Source organism: Coniosporium apollinis (genome assembly GCF_000281105.1).
Source record: "Coniosporium apollinis CBS 100218 chromosome Unknown supercont1.18, whole genome shotgun sequence".
Lineage (NCBI taxonomy): Eukaryota > Fungi > Ascomycota > Dothideomycetes > Coniosporium > Coniosporium apollinis.
The window spans coordinates 53500-74003 of record NW_006913280.1 but is presented as its reverse complement, the minus strand read 5'-3'; the positions used below and the strand labels follow the sequence as shown (position 1 = coordinate 74003).

The following is a 20504-nucleotide window of genomic DNA, read 5'->3' as shown; positions in this document are numbered from 1 at the left end:
AGGGGCCCTAAGATTTGGGCACTGACAATAGGAGTTGGATATACCCTGTTGGCGTTCGGTCAAGGTTCCTTTCAGTCAGTCTCCTTGTACGATCGTTTTCTTTACATATTTTGTTTCGTGCACGACATTCTGGGTTGGACGAGACTCACCCGCGCTCCTGTGCGCTGTACACTGTTCGAGTCATCGTGTATCCGTATCCTATCACCTTGGACATGCTGAGTATCAGCCTCGAATCTCTTGTTCTGTCCTTCGCGTCTAGATGCTAGACGCCGCTGCCCTACCAGTCGGATAGTCGTCGTCACTGACATCGTGGCGATGGGCTGAGCGATCCTCCCGCCCCTTGCTCCCGCTTCCCGTTTCAAAGTCGTTGGGTTGCGAAGCACTGATTGAGCGTATTGCGCCTCTGGACTTCGTGGCTCACGGGAAGCCCTACGAGCCTCAAGTTCTGCTTCCGCCAGGCGGCCCAATCGATCAGGATGATGCTGAGAACGAGCAGGCGAGGCAAGGACGAATGGATGTCCGCCGTTGTGCACTCAATGCCAAGATTGAGCATCACTGGACTGTGAGCTTGTAGTTGACCATTCGCAGGCCCAACACTAGCGTGCTGCAAGGGTGTGCTAGCTTTTCGGTCACCTACGTGGCACGCTGCCACTGATTCAACCAGAGAAAAACCATCTGGGAGCGGGGCTGCCCATAAGCATTCCTCCGTGTCCAAAATGAAGCTGCTGCCCGAGACGCATGCTGGCGGCGAACTTGAAGCGCCTCTGCGAAAGTTGAGAGGTCGGAAACGTGCCGGCGCTTCTTAGGCACAACGAATACTGAAGCTGTGTGACTCTTAGCTGTCCACGGCATTGATGGAGCAGAGGGGCAGCAAGGCTTCGGACACCATAAAGCGGGATCATAGCCTGCTCGCGCAGCGGTCTGAATTAGATAGACACCCATTTGCCCGTGTATAGCAACTCCGACTAAGGTCTCTTTTGCTGCTCGAACCCGCTTATCGCCGTTACACAGCATACATGCTTCGTACCCTCTGACAAGCTGTGGCAGTCAGAGCCTGGAGTCCTTCGGAGGCCTTCATAACCCACCAGTCACCCCCATACCAGTAGCCCGAATGTTCCCGCACGCCGTCAAGAAGCATCGTATTCATCACTGCAGACACCGATTCAGGAGGCCCATCAGGCGGAAACCCTGAATCTATCTTCCTCGCACGCTGCCGATCGGAGAGGCATCACCGGCCTTGCATACGAGAACAGGATTCCCGTCAGGTCGTCCCTGGTGTTGTTGCCTCCGCGACGCTGCGCATCCTCTTCACCACCAATCATCGATACCCCATCCGTTCCTCCATCATCATCGTGCTCCCAGGCAGAATTCAAGATTGCCGGAACACCCCTCCGCCATCAGCCCTCAACACCTAGCATCCACAGACTTCAGGCATGTTAACTGCACCTTACCTCCCTTCGACCCCGCTGATATCCCGCCCAATTCAGCAGCCCGGCTGCAGACCAGAACAATCCCCTCCCGACTCGGCGCGAGATCTGATCGGTTAGGAGCTGCACAGAAAACGACAGGCATCTGCTGCAGCAAGCCGTCACCGCAGGGCTGAGTCCTGCCTCCGTCCCAAAAACAACATCACCGCAGTCAACAACAACCATCATCAGCACCCGGACAGATTCGGCGCTGCTCCAGCCCAAAGAGCGACGCGCTAGAAACTTAAGGCCCGGGATCACCGCTATCGATTACGGCGCTCCTCATTTCGATTCATCACAGCCGATCGCTCTTCATCCCACCATTTCCCTGCCATTGCTGCCAACGCTGGCTGCGGGCTCACACCTCATTGCTACTCCATCCATTACGCGCACAGTCTGCCACCACCTGCTCTGGAAGCGCGCCCTTCTCTCCGCAGCGGCCACCGTCGACCATCCGGCAAATCACGTCCTTGCTTCAGCCATTGCTGGGCAGCCGCCCTGAGACGCATCAGACGTAACGAGGGGCAGCCATCCTCGAATCATCGTCAGCCTTGCCTCTGCCACGTTCCAAACACTGGCGAGACCCCTTTTCCATTGTACTCGCGGACAACATCGCTACATCCTACTTGAGTGACGGAAACCGCATTGTGTTCGCATCGGCGCCCTCCAGCTTCTGCTCTCATCAAAGAACATTGCTGTTCACACCGAACCCCACGGCAGCGTTGGCGTTCGCCCCGTCCTGAAACATTGACGAGTAGCGACACACGTCAAACCCAATTCGGCTCGTCCATTGCCGGCTACGGCTTACGGTTTCAGCGCATGACCACCTGACCGCAAGGCTATCACCACTCGACCTCTTCTCTGGCAGAGAGGTCAAGAGTGGGATAATTCCTTGCTGAGCGCTGCTGTCTGTACGTTACGGCTCCTTGCATCCGCGCGTCCAAGTACACCCCTTCCGATCGCAGCTATTGTACGCCTTGCGGCACCCAGCGCAGCGTCGCCGCAACTGCCCCCGAGCCGCGCGCACCAGCCAAGCACACTAACACTGGTGTCAGGATGAAGAACATCGTCATCAGTAACTCCACGGGCTCGGTCACTGTGTCTACCTCGGACGAAGAAGAATCTGGAGTGCAAGTCACCGCTTCCCAGTCGCCCTCGAGCCAAGAAGAAGACTACAACGACGAGTCGGACTGGAGCGAGGTAGGCGCTGAACAGTTCTCCGAAGACGCCCTCTATCCCTCCGACTCTGCCTCTCGACCTCGAACGTCCGGCAAGCACCGAGCCCTTCCAGCGCATGACCGTCCCCCACCCCCACCACGTCGCAAGTCATCCAACCGCGTACCCGTCCGAGATCCCCCTCGACCTCGTGAGGCCCCTCGGGACCCTTACTACCCGGAATACAGAGACCCAAGAGACTTTAGCAGGCGGGTACCGTCTGACTCTTCCGGCAGTGTGGAGCACGACGATTACCCGTACGGCCACGGGCACGGCCGGCCCCCGCACCGACACCCACCGGCGGAATGGCCCTCCGTACCACCTAACGGCTACCCACCAAGCATGATGTCAGGTGTCGGGTCGCCCTACGCGGTCCCTAACCCTTTCACAGGCCAGCCGATGGACTCATTGGTGCCATACTCCCGGCCAGAACAATACGGCTACCCCCCAAACCCCTTTGCGTCACCTGGATACCCATTTTCACCTGGCCATAGCACTCCTGGCGCTCCAGGTTACCCATTCCCTGAAACGAGCCGACAGGGACGAGGTCCACGGAATCCAATGGGTCGGCCCGGACCCCCTGAGCAGGTAGATGCCGCCTATGCCATGATGCCCTACGGCTATCCTCAATACCCGCCACAGCCCTACGGTCAGCCGTATCCAGGCTATCCAGGCTATCCCGGCTACCCTCCCTATCCTCCACAACATCCGCATTCGCACAACCCAAGCCCCGCGCCGCCCAAAACGCACACCCCCCATGAGGCTACGCCTTCCGTGCCCCCGGCAGCTCCAGCATCCGCTCCGCCTGCGGCACCCGTAGCGCCGCCACCCGCACCGGTCGTGGTTGCGCCGCCACCTCCTCCTGGACCTTCACCGGAGGAGTCTCGCATAGCCGCTCTGGAGAAATTAATCAATGACCGAGCTGCGGCCGACGCCGAAGCTGCGGCGAAAGCAGCCAAAGAGGCAGCAGAGAAGGCGCGGAAGGAGGAGAGCGAGAGAATCGCCAAGCTCGAGTCGCTCCTGATGGCCCAGCAGCAGATGAAGCTGGACAAGATCGCGGCCAAGAAGGCGGCGGAAGCGGAGGCGAAGATTCTTGCAGCTGAGAAGAAGCGGGAGGCCGAAATGATGAACCTGCAGAAGCTGGAGAAGCTCTTCATCGCCCAGAAGGAGGAACAGCTCAAGCGTGAGGAGGCGGCAGAGGCGGCGCGGAAGGCGGAGAAAGCAGAGGCGGAGTCGAAAGCCGCGACAGAAGCGGCGGAGAAGAAGGCGGCTGCTGAGGAAGCCGCCAAGCTTGTTGCCGCGGCGAAGAAGGCGAGGGAAGAGGCTGAGGCAAAGGCAAAGAAGGAGGCTGAGGACGCCAAGGCGGCGCATGAGAAGGCGCTTGCGGAGGCTAAGACCGCGCAGGAGGAAGCTGAAAAGGCGAAGAAGGAGGCTGAGGAGTTGAAGGCAAAGGCTGAAGCCGACAAGAAGAAGGCCGAAGAGGATGCTGCGGCGGCGGCTGCGGCGGCTGCGGAGGCCGCGAAGCCGAAGCCGGATGAGGCGAAGAAGCCGATCAGGTTCAAGGATGCAGTAGGAAGGAAGTTCAGCTTCCCGTGGCACTTGTGCAAGACGTGGAGAGTACGTATCACTCCGCTTTGCTCTCACCCTCGTCACTCTCATGTACCTGTCAAATCCAGTTTTGACCAGTACGCTAACCGCTACAACAGGGCATGGAAGAGCTAATCAAACAAGCCTTCCTCCACGTTGAAGGCCTCGGCCCCCGCGTCCAAGAAGGCCAATACGACCTCGTCGGCCCGGACGGCGAGATCATCCTCCCGCAAGTCTGGGAAACAGTCGTGCAGCCGGACTGGCAAATCAGCATGATGATGTGGCCGATGGCTGAGCCCAAAAAAGAAAAGAAGGAGGAAAAGGCAGCCGACGCCATTATTGCCGTCCCAGAAGACTTCGTCAGCATCGACGTCGGCGGCGTTGGCGCCTTTCCCGTCCACCCTGTTGGCAAGAAGAACTCAAAAGGCAAGGAAGAGAAGAGGAAGTCGACGAAAGTCGGCCATGCTTCGCACGCGGCTCTGGCAGCCGCAATGGCCGGCCCCTCCGCCATTCCTGTCCCACCATCGCACGGTGCTGCCGCCGGCCTCGGTATAGGCGGCATCCCCCCCCCGCCCATGCACCACGGCTCCCCCCCAGGCGGTGCCGCGGCCGTCGTAGGCGTGCCACTGGTCGAGGTCATAGGCGGAGGCGGCGGCGGGACCGGAAACGGAGGCGGGCGGCCACGGAAGCAATCCCGGCCACCGTCAGTGCTCGGCTGGTTTGCAGGCGGCGGCATGCGGCCGAATCAGTCGTTAAAAGGCCCAAAAAATGAGACCGGTAGCTCGAACACCCGGACGATTCCCTCGGCCGTGAATGGCGGCAATGCGCACGCGCGCGCGCCCTCTGTCAGGTCTGTGAAGTCTGCGCAGGGCGGCAATGGATGTGTGGTCATGTGAGCGGACGCGGACGATGGTCACGAAGGTCACGAAGGCGGTTATTCTTGCTCGCAACTGTCCTTTTGTGCTTGAGTTCGCGTTTGCGCATGCTGCACGTTCGCTGCGTCGTGTGCGGGTTGTTGTTCGTTCCTTCAATGCGTGGAGGGTTACGTTCGGGTGGAGCTGGTCTTGGTAGGCATGTTCTTTCCTCCCGTGGGTGCATCGCGGGTTTGTCGTGCCAAATCTTTTCTTTGCTGTTTGGAGGAAGGGGGGGAGGGGAGGGGTTTGGTGGCTTGGCTTGGCTTTTTCTTGTTCTGATTTATACCCAGATTCGGCGATGTGCGTTGTTTGTGTTTCCTGCTTTTCTAGCGTTCCGCGTCTGATGCCTTCCTTCTCACCTCTCATCACCTTTACCTGTCAAATTCTGAGTGTGGCTCCGAGAGTTCCCTTTTTCCCCTCCCCTGAATACGTCAAAGGGACAACAACGGCGGACGTGGCGAAGTGCAGGCGTAATGGTGGTGAGAAACAAAGCAAGGGGTTCCCCGGTCTGCTTCCTTTACAGCCACGTTGATTTGGGTAGCAGGCGTATTGGGGTTCTGTTCTGAGAAACGGTCGATCAATAGTGTAGATGTGCTCTGCTACATATTTATTTGAAGCATTTGCACATATTCTCTCCGAATGGCCTCTCTTGCCTGACTTCTTGGTGATGTTGCTGATACTGGCTCTGCCGCGGTGAATACTGAGGCCTGTTATGTGGATCGTGATTCTCCGTCCTTCGCTGTTGCAGCAGCCAGGAAAGGAAGACCGTTGTTTGTCTGTAACACCTTTTGGGCCATACACACTGCCGCTGGGCAGGATCGTGACACGGCAGCCTCAACGCATAGCGGCGACTCAGGAGCAGAACGAATGCAAGAGCATAGCGGCTTTTGTGATATGGACAATGGACACCACGAAGCTTGGGCGAAGTGAGAGAAGGCGGAGATCTGCCATAAAGATGCGCACACAAGACAGCGCAGCTTGCTGACACCCTTGAACGCAAAGCAAAATAACAAATCGGTGCATTCCTACTAGCTAGAACGTGGGCTCGAGTGTTGTTAGAGGCCGGGATGGGGTGTTGTAGAATTCATGTGTGTTCATCCACCCAATCCCATCCACAGCTGAGGTAGCAAAAATCGTGCCAGAATGGATGTTGTTCAGGCCTGATAGGCCGAAAGGCAGTGAAAGCGGGTTCGTTGAACCTCCATGAATGCATTAGAGTCCAATGCATTAGATCCGGTTGAGTGTTCAGCAATCAACGTTGTAGTTTCTCTACTCCTCTGCGGACGGAAAGGGGCTCTTGGCCTTAAATGCATGGGTACCTCGATATGTGTAGGCCTTCGGCACTGTCAGTCCTTAGCTTAAAGGCTGTGAGACGGCCGTGCTGGCAGAGTTCGCCTGGATGTTCAATTTGTGTTTTCTTCGATGCTAGGTAAGGTTGTGTGACTGGAGAGTCAAGTTGACGAAACACATGAGCTCAGGAAGACGGATTCGCAGAGTAAAGACTTTGCTTAAGTGGAGCTACCGAATGTGTTCATACAGCGGGAGGCTGGCTACCCAGCGGCCCGCCGCCTGTCATGAGTCGTTAAATGCTATGTAGTATGCTGTCAAAAGCAGAAAGAGCTCAATGGGTATATCAAAAACCGAAAGGAACGTGTAACCAGTCTCAAGCAAGTGAGTGCCATCTTCCGTCTCATCAGCAGCCCCTACACTGCTGCGCCATTGACCTGAACTTCGTAACCCTCTCCCTTCGCCCTCAACGCTTTCGCAAGCATCAGCTCCCTCATCCAGTCAATCCGCTCATCCCGAGTCTTGACCGCGAAATGGTGCGTCTTCCCATTTACCACCTTCTTCACGACTGTCCCCTCTCTTTCATTCGGTCCAGTCGGCACGAGCTGGAATGTAAAAGCAGTCGGGTCCACGCCCTGAGCATTCTTCTTCTCGCCCGCGATCTTGAGTGTCTTCAGCTTCGCGGCGAGCTTGTTGGAAGCGAGCGACGAACATGCAACGGCGTACTCATCCACGTCAATAGTGTCGAGCGGCGAGGAAGTGGGAAGCGAATTCGCATGCATGGCTAGCTGAGTCCCAGTAAGGCGGAAGTGCTGGTCTTGCCATTCATGGCGGAGGAGCTTGGTACGGCGCTTCTTCATCCAGCCGTGGTGGTTGACGCCGCTGTACTGGAAGCCGGTGGTCTTCTTCTTCGGCTGCTGCGACGTCTTAGCGTCGTCATGGATTCCCGTAGTTTGGGCGGCCTGAGAGTCTGGGTTGCTTTCATGCAGCGTGTCCGAAGACGGCGACGTAGGCGAGAAAACCTCGTCCTCGTTGAGCTGTGGGAGGAGGGACGGACGCCGCCAGTGCTCGCCACGAGATGTTGCACCGCTGCGCTGCACGGGATCACGGAACTGCATGTTTGGCGGCACTGACTGCGAGGCGTCACGTGAAACGGGACCGAGGAGAATAGCAGTAACGGGCACGTCCATCTCAGAAGCCGGTGTCCCGAAGCGATAAAGTGATGCCCCTCCCGGGGAAGCGGTGGCGCTGCGGCAGGGGGTGAACGCGTCAACGCCATTTGCAATGGAAGGGCCGGCCGGCCGAAGAGTTTGCGACCCGACGTAAGGATTAGCAGAAGCAGAGCGAGGGATGCTGAGTTTTGGTAGAGACTTGAGGTTGCAGTGTGGTCCTGGGGTATGCTCTGGTGGGTGAAGAGGTGGAAACATCTCTAGAGGAGGAGTCGTAGGAGGCTCCATGGGTGGCGGAGAATTGTGCATGTGATGCGCTTCCATGTGTTGCAGCGACAGGAAGTGCTTCACGTTCTCCTGAGGATCTCGGAGCTCGAAGTTCCGCAGGTAGTCTTCTTGCAGGGCAAATTCAGGAAGCTGGCCTGGGCCGAGGAGGTCTGAGGACGCTACGACTGACGGTACAGCATCAGAAGTCGGGCGCTGTAGATCGATATTGGAGTGGAGCGCCGCCGTAGTTGCGGCATTACCGGGATCTCCGGCAACGAAAATGTGTCCCCCTTTCTCAGGGGAGATAGGGAAGCTGTGCTCTTCTTGCAACCGCGCCAGCTGCCTCTGCTGCTTTTTCCATTTTTGACACCGCTCGCCTTTCGGACATTTGTGTGGCTTGGGCAGAAGTTGCTCGATAGCGACAATCGATACAGACTCCGCCGGGGTAATTATATCATCGCCAACATTGCGATGCTTTCGTCCTCGTCGTCGCCGACTGTCGCCCGGCGTTATTGGCGTGAAGTTTCCGTCAACGGCACTGTCGCACCCTTCGTGAGGAGCCCGGGATTGGGAACGGTCTCGCGTACTGTTATTCCTGGTGTTACGAGTGCATGGGCGACTGATATCTTGGAAGGGCGTATGGACAGGGCTGTCTCTTCCCTCGTTTCCACGCAGTGCGTCGATCTCATTCCACAGCTGATGACGCTTGCCGAATGATTGGATATCTAGCTCCTTGAGATCCTCGAATTGTAGGTCGAGCAAGACCGCGCCAGTAATATCGTGCACTTCAAACTTCTCTATTATCGACTCCTCGAAGCCGGAGCTGTACATCCACGAAGCAACTTGTTGTGCGCTCCACGTACGGACTTCGCTGCTGTCGAGACCCGCCACCGCATCCGGCAGACTGTTGAAGGCTCGAGGATGGATAGGCTCACGGAAAGCGGTCTCTATCCTCGGCGGCGGCTGCTTCGGCAGTAGAGGCGACATTTGCAGCGCATAGTCGAAAGAGAACTCAGAGGACGATTGTGATGCACGAAAGAGATGAGGACCTTTCGGTCCTTCTACGGGTTTCATTGCTTGCATTTGAGCTTGTGTGTGCAGTTCAAACATGGACTGTCGACTCGAGTGCGGCGTGGATACTTCATCGTATGTTGAAATGGTGGTTTGACTGCGTCTACTCTCGTGCTAAGGAGGATTAGACAGCAGCACTAGCATATTTCAAGGAAAGAGACTCACAGAGTCGAAGCTATATTTTGGGGAGTCTTCTTCAAACTCGCTCTCGCTCTCGCTCTCACTCTCATCATCCTCGAAATCAGTATCGAATATCTGAGTAACCTCGGAAACCGGCCGAGGCTTGCTTTGCCGAGCGGTAAAGAATGGCTGCAGCTTTCCTTTCTGGAACATCTCCACGCCGGATTCCAGCGGCGTGATCGGTGTCATTGACTGCTGAAACACAATCAGAGTCGAGTTCTCCGCAATGCAAAGCGCCAGACTATATCCTACCATTGTGAGTGAGAGTGAATGGGACGCAACGCTAAACGACAATGCTGGTAAAGAGCGCAGATAGGTATCACTTTTCGTCACTGTTGCCAGTAAAACAGCTCTATGATCGGACGCGTGAAGGACGCAGTAAAAAAGCTGAAACGTTCAGAAAGCCCTGCGGGTCTGGGGCGCCTCGAAGTCCTCTTGTAGAAGCTCATGATGGCAGGCGGGCGCATATCGTGTGCTCCGCCAGCAGACCAGCCTTTCCGCTTGTGACAAGCTGGCAGGATACGGCGACAGGCGTTGGAGGGAGCTACTCAGGTTGGCTGGAAGACCTGGAGCACCGCTGTCGAGTGCAGCCAAGTGCAGCCAAAGCACCCGACCCAGACCCTTTTACGCCAATCTCCGTCGCGGAGGATTGCCGGCCGCGTGCACCGACGCCTTAGCCCAGCGCTTAAACAGGGTATGTGGACTTTGACTACCCCCCAGCACTCGACGCTCATTCGCAGGGCGCCCATGGCCTAATGCGAGCTCTTTCCTGCTCTTCAACCCCAGAATAGCGCTGGTAGGCCGAAACCATCGACGCTACGGCAAGCCATCCAGGAATCTCAAGCCTCGCTTCGGCACGGGGAACGGCACGAAGGGCGTTGGTCCACGCTTGAGAGGAGGGGTTGACAGGCATTGACCGGATGTTACCACGGCGCGGCACCGTACCCTCATTCCCGTTTTCTGTCATCTGCGTTTTTGCTCCACCTTCCACGGCCAGTTCGTGCACCATCGGCCATGCCTCTGTGTGACTCGAGTATCGGAGGCTGGCAGTGTGGCCCGTTTCGTGGCCCTCTGCCACTCACTCTATCCAACACAGCTTCCCTCGTTCCCAACAGATGCCCTGTAGATCAGTCAATTTGCCTCGGTGCAGCTCGACCATTGGGAGAAGAGGAGTCGTGATCAATCGTTAAGCGTTGTTTAGAGTATCCACCAATAGGGGTTGTCATAAAATATCTGTTCTTGCGACTGGGCGAACGCGGCAAGATTGCCTCTATTCTACGTCTCCTTGTGATGGGCTGTAATGTTCGTGCGCTTCGTCAAGCCCACTGTGGGACGTTCCTCGCTAGCTTTCGTATCGGCAGGCCGCATCACAACGCCGATATGGACCTCAGTTCATGCGGCACACTGGAAAGTGTTCTGATGCTCGGATCAACGTGCTACGGCAGCCTGCAGGCACGCGACTGCAGGAGCAAGTGCCGCCAACAGCCGTTCCCCAGACGCGGCCGGACCACCACAACCTCATCCCATTCAACGCAGTGTGACAATCTTGTCGGAGCTCCTGTACTACAAAGGTCGCGGCCGGAGAGCTTACCGCGGCGTCAGTCTCTCTTGAACTTGTTCCATGCCTGAATGTTCCGGTCCTTTGGATCCAGACCGCTCTTTGGGGTGTCGCGCAATTCATTCGGGATGTGAGGACCCATAGCAACTGCCTGCTCCGAGGCCTATTGTACTCGTGCAGGGACGTCCCGATTAACCGCTTGCTCTCACCATCTGTAGTGTGTAGATACGACCACACCGCCGTCACCTGACGGGCAGCTCATGCGGACATGACCCAATTGTGCGGCATCCTCAACACGGTAAGAAAACGATTTGTCCATTTGGATGGGTGTCGAGAACAGCCGTCAATGGCAGCGGGTGAAACTAACTCTACCCTAGCTAGGTCTTGACTGCTGTGAACGTTTACCGGCGCATGAAGCGGTAGTGTCGGTAAAGCAGGCTCGCTCATGCTGCATCTGCTGTGTAACTGGAGTTACCCTCGCTATCACATCCATGATCTCCATCTGAGTTTCTGTCTGCCTGCTGTTGAACTATTTCAGCGCGAACAGGGATTCTTTTTTGTTATACACGAAGTCTCATGCACGATAACTGTGTACACGCGTAAAGAGCATGCATGTGGCCGTTGTGATGCAGCCTTCAGAGCACCAAGTCTCGACGGATGTTGCTCTGATATCGCGCATTGCAGGCCCACAGGCCCATTATCGCGGGGTTCAAAGTACCATGGGGAGTTTCTCACAAATTGACTCACTCTATTAAAATCGCGCTCTCATCGGCTACCGGATGGCAAGAGAACGTCACTTTCCAGGTGAGCTCGAGTCAGGTGTTGAAAGATTGTGCCGCCATTCGCGCAGCTTGAAATGCTCGACTTTCGGGCACCAGCAAATCACAGCTCCGCTTGCGATCAATTCCCAGCGATCAATCGTAGCTTGGTGTTTTCTGCATAGGCTGCTAATTTGGGACATTCGATCTCTGTGCTGGGCGGCTAATTAGGGGCCTTTATCAGCTTGCTTAAACGGCCCCAAGAGACGAACAGAAAACAGGCAAGCGTCGGCAGCAACGCAAGTCTCCATGCACGAAATCCCAAGCCGGCGGATCTGGCGTCAATCCTTGTCCATCATAGCCGACAGCACGCTCTGGTTGGCATTGTGATTGGGCCGAGCGGAGCGTGCCGGCTTGCATTAGCAGAAGCTAAAACAGATCGCGCAAGGTTCAATCTGCGCGACGCAACCACATCACATCCTATCACAACCTGTTCATGCGATATGGCAGCAGTCACGCTCTCTTCTGTCCCGTCTTCTTTTCCTGCCATCTCCACTCCTGTGTGCGTAACGGCTTTTCGCGGGAAACATGCCCTGTGCCAAGCTGCACCGTCGATATGTCCGGTGAGCTTAGGAGCATGGCCTTCTCCGAAGAGCCCGCCACCATGATGTATTGGACCTTGTGTGCCCGTCCTGCTCCGACGTCGGGGCCCAGAAAGCGGACACGTACAACACTCATGTCACGAGTGCGCTTGTGGAAGCGGAATGAGCTAGTTGTTGTAGTACTCGAATCAGCACCCAGCATGTTTTTGTGAAAGCTTCTGGTCCTCATGACCTCTGCTAGATGTCAGCTACCTGACGATCGATCAAGTGTACGTATTGGCGACCTTGTCGAAGCTTCAGCGCGAACGATCGGCACCTTTTCATTTCCCGTCTACGGTCCGCTTTGGCGAGCTATCGTTTCTGCAAGTATTTCGCTTGCAGATGCAGCTTCCGGGAGAGGCTCGCCAGCCTCTAACCGGGTACGCCTATGATCATTGCCTGGGCTCGATACTCGAGCACGGCTCTGCTCCAGGGACTACCGCAAAGGCCATGCCCTTTTCTGGCTCGTCCTAAGATGTCTAGCCTGATCTACGTAGGGAAGTGCAAGCTTTGGTCATGTCTGCCGCTTGCCCTGCGCTTTTCATGTACCCCTCACAAAAAGCAATGACCGCGGCGTGAGACAAGCAATGCGGGAGCAAAAATAGCCTCTTTCACTGGATTTGACCCATAATTTGGCTGCCAAGTAGCCGTCCGCTAGAGATCTTCCAATAGCAAGTGCCAACGGCCCCCCTCAACGGCTTGCCGCCATACCCTTTCTAGCGACGGGAAGCTGCCGGCCTGCCATCTCTCATATGCTAATCTAAAATTAGAGTCTGTCCCTTTTAGCTCACATTTCCTGTTTCTTCCCCCACAAGTATAACTTACTCGACCCGGCACCGTCCTGGAACATTCGCAACGGCAGACGGGAGTAATTTGGTGCCTTTTTCTATCACTCAAGTCCGAGTCCGCTGGTCGGTCTCGACAGTCTATCTTTTCAGAACTAATACTACCCCGGTCAAGCCTCACTGTCCCTGTTGATCAATTGCCTCGCGGTCCCCTGTCGCATTGTTTATCGTTCTTTCAAATAAAAGCGCATTTCCCCCTACATATCCATGGCTTCGAGTACCTCAACACCAAACGCCAGACCTGGTGCAGACATGGCTGCAACGTCCTCAACAGCCAACGCCAAACAAAGTCCTGCCAAGATGCACAGGCGCTCGCGCACTGGCAAGTATAATCGCGCAACCGGAAACGACGCTCGGACTCCGCTAACAGCAAGAGCAGGCTGCTTCACATGTCGCTTACGAAGAAAGAAGTGCGACGAAGGCAAACCTGGTTGTCGCGCTTGCAAGCACTTGGGCCTTAAGTGCGAGTACAAGCGTCCGATGTGGTGGAGCATCAACGAGCAGCGGAGACAGCAGAAGGAAGTCATCAAAAACATCATCAAGCGCACGAAACTCTCCGAGAAGACCAACCAGCCCGGTGTGCAGTTGAGCGCCAACACTCCGCCAAGCTTGTGCCACTCATTACCAACTTCCGATGGGTTCTCCGATGTACGCACCCGGGCAGTTTCCATCGAGTCTCAGTTCTCCTTGGATTTCAACCACGTTTCTCCACCGGAATTCTTTGATGCCACCTCGATGCCACCGCCTCAATACACGCCGTACCCGCAGCAGCCTCTGTTCTCACCGTACGAAGTGGATATCAAGACCGAGCGACAGATCTTCGTAAACGACATGCCAACCCAACGAGAGTCGACGATCTCGACATTCAGCACGTATCAGCCACCTCCTGTTCATGGCACTCCATTCCAACCGGACAGCTGGGTCCAGCAAGACTACTTCGAGAGTCGTAGGGAGTCCTTCACGGAGGAGCCAGTCGAATTCAACTTCTTCGACTTTCCGCATGACCCTTTCACGCCCGGTCATCAAGCTCTGGTTCAGGTCGACGATTGCGATCAGCATCTGCTCAACCATTTCATTGGAAATGTGGTGCGACTCATCTTCCCCATCTTGGAGGTCAACCAGCACGGCTCAGCGCGATCCGATGTAATCTTACCCGCACTCGAGTCGAACAAGACCTATCTACACTGCTGTCTGAGTATTGCGGCGCAGCATCTGAAAGCGACGCAGTCCATTGAGGGCGCAGAGATTGATAACGACATCATGCGCCACCGTTTCGCGACCGTCTCCGAGCTTTGCGAGGCATTGAACCGCGACACCGACCACGCACAGATACTCGAAGCGACTCTCGGCATGATCTTCTTTCAGTGCTCCGTTGGCCGCCCAGATGACAGCCTCCCAGATATTCCCTGGCATCAGCACTATCAGGCCGCTACGAGCCTCATCCAAAAGCTTGAGCTACCGCAGCAGTTGGTGCAGCTGAATGGGAACAATCATGCACAGCCTCCTTTCAACATGACTCTTGCAGCGTGGATCGATATCCTCGGAGCTACAATGCTTGGACGCACTCCAGTGTTCGCCGATACCTACCGGGACAAGCACCTTGCGAACTCATCTGCTGGCCTCGCCGAACTCATGGGATGCGAGGACAAGATCATGTTCATGATTTCGGAGATTGCGTGCTTGGAAGCCCTGAAGCTGGACGGCATGGAAGAGATGCAACTATGCGCTCACATTGCAATGCTTGGCGAGCAGATCTCTCTCCTGGAGCCCGCTGCCGGAACAATCGCCCACGTCTACTCTCCAACTGGCGCCATCCGACCGAAGCAACTCGGCAAGAACATGACCGCTGTCTACCGCCTTGCGGCGCGCATCTACCTATGCAGCCTGGTGCCAGACTTTGACCGAAGAGGCGGTATGATCTCGAACTTGGTCGCCGCGCTCACCGACGCCATGTTCTACATACCCGCAGGCTCTGATGGATTTGACCGTTCGCTGGTCTGGCCGCTGTTGATTGCTGGATCGGTCTCTCTACCCGGCTCCTCTTTCCGAAACATGTTCTCTGACCGCGTGGGACGCCTTGGCGACTCTGCCGAGTTCGGCTCATTCGGACGCATTCGCGAGCTTCTGAAGGACGTTTGGCGCATCAACGATGACGCATCCGCAAGGGGAGAGATTCAGAGCGTCCACTGGCGGGACGTGATGCGGCAGAAAGGCTGGGACTTCTTGTTGATCTAGAGGTCTCACCTTTCTCCTTCCTTGATGGGAGCAGCATCCTGGTCTGTTTCTGCTCTCTCGACAGTCTTTACTTTTCTTTACACACAAAAGCATTCAGCATCTACATATACGGACCGCGGTACCTGGATCAGTACTGCGACAACACTCTTTCTCCTGCGTTTTTCAGTTATATACCCCTTCTGTATTTCTTTAATCTGGCCATTGCTAGAAGCATCGAGGGCGGCGAACCTCAACCGGCGTTGAGATATGAGTGGGCATTTGCAACGAATTCACGGCATCACGGCCACACTCGCATTACATTTTGCATACGGGAACATTGGCCTGTTGAGGTCATTGCATGGAAGGGAACCAGCCTGGTGCTAGTGCAGTCGCCAGAGCTTGTAGTTGTACATAGAAACAGAGCCAGTATAGGCATCGGATTTCCCAACGGGAACATCACGAATCGAAATCCCCACAGGGAACTGAAGCAACTCAAGCAGCCGAAGCTCCTTTGCACCCTTGATGATGTCTCTGCAGGCTTGAGTTCACAAACTCCTTGGCAATGGCCCTACTGGGATTGGCGGACCCTGGAGATGAAACGTCTATATTTAGCCTCGGCCAAGCAATGCGAAACCTTGCAGGCAGAGCTCCCCGAATGGCGAATACGCAGCCAGCGCAGTGCCGCGTCACTCGTAGTTTTCGCAACCGCAGTCTCGTGTACAGATCCGAGTGTATGCAAGATCACTACCATAACGCCGTCTCGACTTCGTAGCTGTCTTGGCCCCCCCAATAAATACCCGCGGCTTCGTTGAAAATCGGTCAATCGTAGCCAGCGTACATAGTCCGCCTCTCCCTACAGATGGCTGCGGCCACCGCCCCGCCACCTCCACCCTTCAACCCCGTCGACACATCCGCGTCCACCGCCTCCCTCACCGTCTACAAAGACGAAGTCGAGTCGCCCAGCACATCCAACTCCAACGCGCTCGCCCGCTTCGAGTTCGAGCCCGGCAGGAACAAAGATGGAACCAAGATCCTCATGGTCGAGTGGGAGGACGACGACAGCACACGGGGCGTACGAGGCGACTGGCACGTGGACTGGGAGGGCAAGAGCCGGAGCACCGTCCTGCGCGCAGACGACCAGACAGGCAACGACATCAACCGGCTTTACTTCCTCATTCCGCCGGGAGCGAGCGTGCCGGCGCAGGTGACGCTTACACACCTGCCTGCGGGCGAGGAGAAGGGAGGGAGCAGGAGAGAGGTCGTATGGCGCACGAACCCGCTGCCAGCGATCTTCCCGCCGGAGCTGGGCGCGTCGGCGAGGGCGCAGGGCAAGAAGGGCGTGCTGCATACCATATGGGCGAAGAAGCGGCTGCAGAGCCTGCAGCGCGAGATCGAGACCGAGAGCGCCACGAATGTGGAGAGCGTCGGCCTCACCATGGCGGTGCAGGAGAAAGAATGGATCGAGCGCAACTTCGGCGTCACGACTAAACCGAGCAGTATCAGTTTGCCGAGCGGAACGACGGGCGCCATGGCCGGGATACCACTCAGTCCGCAGAGCCCGAGGAGTCCCGGGGGTGGGCGGCTGATGGAGAAGCTGAAGGGTTTGAGGCTGGGGACGACGGAGAGAGAGCTGGGGTCAAGGGCGCAGGATGATGGGTACATGGGCGGAGCGAATCCGCTCAGTCCCGAGGGCTCGGACGTCGCCGTGTCGAGTTTTGCGACATTCAAGGGAGCAGGCCCGGGGATACTGGCGGCGAAGCCTGCGCAAAGGCCCGAGGTGCCTAGGACTGCGATGATGCAGATACCGCCGCCCTCGATACTCGCGCAACAGCAGCAGCGTGGGGGTATGGCGTCACTCAACGCATTCGCCGGGGGCGGGATGCCACCACCGCAAGCAAGCCAAGCGGACGAGAAGGAAGACGACCTGTTTGCGTTGCCGATAAGTCCACGGAGTCCAGATATGTCCAAAAGCCCTTTCTCGTTTGCAGCGAGTGATACCAAGAAGTATCTCCAAGGCGAAGCAGCTATATGACGGCACGGTTGGACGGCGTTTGGGACATCCGTTGATGCGCAGTGGGGACTACACTCTTCGAGCTGGTTGGTGGCTGGCAGTGTTTCATCAACATCAGAATGCTCAAGACGTTCTACTTAGATGTACGTTTATATAGCTATGAACATGGAGAAATCTCTTGGGGATCAATCTCCTGCTCCCCAGATACTGTGCTGTCCTGGTGAGGAATTCACAACTGAGAGCACAGTACGTGATTCCTCAGTATTGAACGCGTGATGGGGGCAGACTTCCAGGTTGGCACTAAGGTCGGGGCGCAAAAAAGGAGGCTTAACGGGACATTTTCGGCATGGAAGCCCTCGAAGCTGCACCACGTTCGAGCACCACTTTCGAGCACCTCGCGCCGAGTTTCCGTCGCTCATCCTCCATCTTCAATTCTCAACCCGCCATCTTAACGCGCGCACATCAACACATAGCGACACAAGATCTTATCAAGACACGCCCTCAGGTCCTTGGGAAGCGTTCCAAACAGCATGGCCGACATCAGCTTTGGCGGCACCGACGAGGAGAACGCCGAGCTTAGGAAGCTCAACGCGGAAGTAGTACGTTACAAAAAGCTTGCGGAAGGCCCCCCTCCTCTCATATTAGCGGAATGCTAACTACCACCCGTTCGTAGCTTGCGAACGCTGATGAATTCGAATCATGGGAGAAGCTCGTCCGCGCAGCCGAGTCGCAGGAAGGCGGCCTGAACCGAAACTCGAGCCCGCAAGCAATCGCATCTGCACGCAATGTCTACGACCGTCTCCTTGCACGATTCCCTCTCTTCTTCGGGTACTGGAAGAAATATGCCGACATCGAATTCTCCATCGCGGGCACTGAGGCAGCCGAGATGGTGAGTGAGATGGCTACTTGATATCGGACTCGTCCCAGACGCTGAACGAGGACAGGTCTACGAACGGGGCGTCGCCAGCATCACCAATTCTGTAGATCTTTGGACGAACTACTGCGCCTTCAAGGTCGAGACTAGTCACGACTCGGACTTGATTCGAGAGTAAGTATCGCGGACAGAACCCTTTCCTTCCCATAACCATCACCAGCACAAGCACGAGACCGACCGGGACCGGGACAGAGAGAGACAGAGAGAGAGACAAGGACAGACACACAAAATCCCCCAATTCTTGACTGGCAACGGGTGAGATACTCACAGCCGCCACCCATTCTCGAAAGTCCTTCTTACACTAGTCTTCAGACGCTTTTCATGTCTTCGCTGCCTAATTTGATCTGCATCGCAAGCCACCGATTTTTCTATCCGTTTCGCAAGATGATTGGGATGGTGCTGGAGCTATATAGCACCTGACCTCGCAGTTTATATATGTTTGCTTCCCCGCTCAACCTCCCTAGCTCTCCCTTCCGTTTGTGTTGCCACGACTGACAAGCAAAATCTAGATTGTTCGAAAGAGGCGCCAACTGTGTTGGCCTTGACTTCTTGGCGCATCCATTTTGGGACAAGTACGTCGAATTTGAAGAGCGCCTTGAAGCTCAGGATAGAATATTCGGCATCCTGACCCGTGTTATCCATATCCCGATGCATCAGTATGCACGATACTTTGAGCGGTACCGTACCCTCGCCGCCTCACGTCCAATCATCGAGCTCGCCCCTTCGGATGTTGTCGCGCAGCTTCGTTCCGCCATCAGCATGGATCCTATGCTTAGCGGGAGGGGTGATGCAGAGCTGGAACGGGAACTACGGACACGGATCGACAACTTTCATCTCGAGATCTTCAACCGAACCCAGACCGAGACAACCAAGCGGTGGACGTATGAGCAGGAGATCAAGCGGCCGTACTTCCACGTTACGGATCTTGACGATGCTCAGCTCACGAATTGGCGGAGATACCTGGACTTCGAGGAGTCTGAAGGCGACTATCAGCGCGTCGTCTTCCTATACGAGCGGTGTCTAGTCACGGCAGCGCTCTACGACGAGTTCTGGCTGCGTTATTCCCGATGGATGCTTGCTCAACCTGGAAAGGAAGAAGAGGTGCGCAATATCTATCAGCGTGCCAGCTGTTTGTACGTTGCAATAGCAGAACCGTTGGTCCGGCACCAGTACGCGCTCTTTGAAGAGATGACCGGCAGGGTGGATGTTGCGCGGGCTATCTATGAAGCCATCCTCATCAACATTCCTGGACATATCGACACGATTATCATGCTAGCCACTTTACAACTTCGCCATAGCGGCCTTGAAGCAGCCATCGCAACATACCGAGAACAGATTGAGTCCCCTTCGCTTGACACGCAGACCAAGGGTGCTTTGGTGAGCGAGTGGGCGCGCCTGCTGTGGAAGATTGAGGATCTGCCGGAAGAGGCTCGACAAGTCTATCAGAAGAACCAGCACTGGTATCTTGACGTTGAGCGGTTCTGGATCAACTATTTCATGTTCGAGCTTGAGCAGCCGACAAACTCCAAGACAAAGTCCGCGCACCATGCTCGCGTCAAGGGCGTCCTGGATCAGGTGCGGCAGAAGTCGCGCATCCCTGCGCAGGCTGTACACCTCATCTCCGATCACTACATGAACTATCTCCTCGAGCGCGGGATCCCGAATGCTGCCAAAGAGCGCTTGCTCTTGGACAAGGAAATCAATGGGTATGTCTCGACTTTCTTTTTGTGGTCTTTGCCTCACGTTCAGAGTCCTTGCACGTCCCATCCGTATCGGCTACGAAGCTAACGCGTTTATTTCTGCTCGCTTTCAGGCCACCCTCCGTACATACCCCACACAAGCACAAAGCTACTGAGGACGGGAGACCGGGCTCAATGAACGGACATTCGGGTCTTGGTGCTGGTTACAACTCTACGGAGATGCACCGAAGGGGTCTTTCATCGTATCAGGTACGAGCGCATCTCGGATTACTGTCCTATGTTCACACACTGACTTCTGTCGACAGTGATCTCTTCGGCACACGGACGAGTTAAGGTGGTTGGAACACACTGCTACCAAGCTTAGACATGGGCTGAGAGTACGGCGGTACTGAAGTTTGCATAGCGGGGTTGCAGAGTGTTATGGAATCGGTACATACGCCTTCTCGGCGAGCGTTGTGGCGGCTGGGGTGATCTTCTCACTTAGGATACTTTCGTGTACTCTGTCTGGGCATCACTGGATTCAGTGCAGGCGGTTCAAGGCTCTTTAGTGGGTTACTTGTACTTGCTCAACACGCTTGTAGAACAATGGTTCGACGAGACCTCCTCAGTGGTCTTGTAGCTTGCACGATAGCACTCTTAAGCATGAAAAGCCTGAAGATCTCTAAGCTCCGAAATTGCATCAGTCGG

The 20504-nt window shown here is 55.9% G+C and overlaps 5 protein-coding genes across 5 annotated transcripts; 4 read left to right on the top strand and 1 right to left on the bottom strand.

Moving 5' to 3' along the window:
* Positions 1 to 2522: 2522 nt before the first annotated feature.
* On the top strand, positions 2523 to 5164 carry W97_04159 (uncharacterized protein; the record flags this gene model as incomplete). The annotated part of the gene is made up of 2 exons (XM_007782052.1): positions 2523 to 4298; positions 4388 to 5164. 2 exons carry the CDS (start codon positions 2523 to 2525, stop codon positions 5162 to 5164), a joined length of 2553 nt encoding a protein of 850 aa, XP_007780242.1.
* A 1721-nt stretch (positions 5165 to 6885) lies between these two features.
* On the bottom strand, positions 6886 to 9411 carry W97_04158 (uncharacterized protein; the record flags this gene model as incomplete). Its single annotated transcript, XM_007782051.1, has 2 exons — positions 6886 to 9090; positions 9142 to 9411. The coding sequence occupies 2 exons, from the start codon at positions 9409 to 9411 to the stop codon at positions 6886 to 6888; spliced, it is 2475 nt and encodes an 824-aa protein (XP_007780241.1).
* Positions 9412 to 13210: 3799 nt separating this feature from the next.
* W97_04157 (uncharacterized protein) lies at positions 13211 to 15193 on the top strand (the record flags this gene model as incomplete). Its single annotated transcript, XM_007782050.1, has 1 exon — positions 13211 to 15193. One exon carries the CDS (start codon positions 13211 to 13213, stop codon positions 15191 to 15193), a length of 1983 nt encoding a protein of 660 aa, XP_007780240.1.
* An 838-nt stretch (positions 15194 to 16031) lies between these two features.
* On the top strand, positions 16032 to 17204 carry W97_04156 (uncharacterized protein; the record flags this gene model as incomplete). Its single annotated transcript, XM_007782049.1, has 1 exon — positions 16032 to 17204. One exon carries the CDS (start codon positions 16032 to 16034, stop codon positions 17202 to 17204), a length of 1173 nt encoding a protein of 390 aa, XP_007780239.1.
* Positions 17205 to 17713: 509 nt separating this feature from the next.
* W97_04155 (uncharacterized protein) lies at positions 17714 to 19995 on the top strand (the record flags this gene model as incomplete). Its single annotated transcript, XM_007782048.1, has 5 exons — positions 17714 to 17782; positions 17857 to 18072; positions 18128 to 18231; positions 18627 to 19823; positions 19959 to 19995. 5 exons carry the CDS (start codon positions 17714 to 17716, stop codon positions 19993 to 19995), a joined length of 1623 nt encoding a protein of 540 aa, XP_007780238.1.
* Between the last annotated feature and the right edge of the window lie 509 nt (positions 19996 to 20504).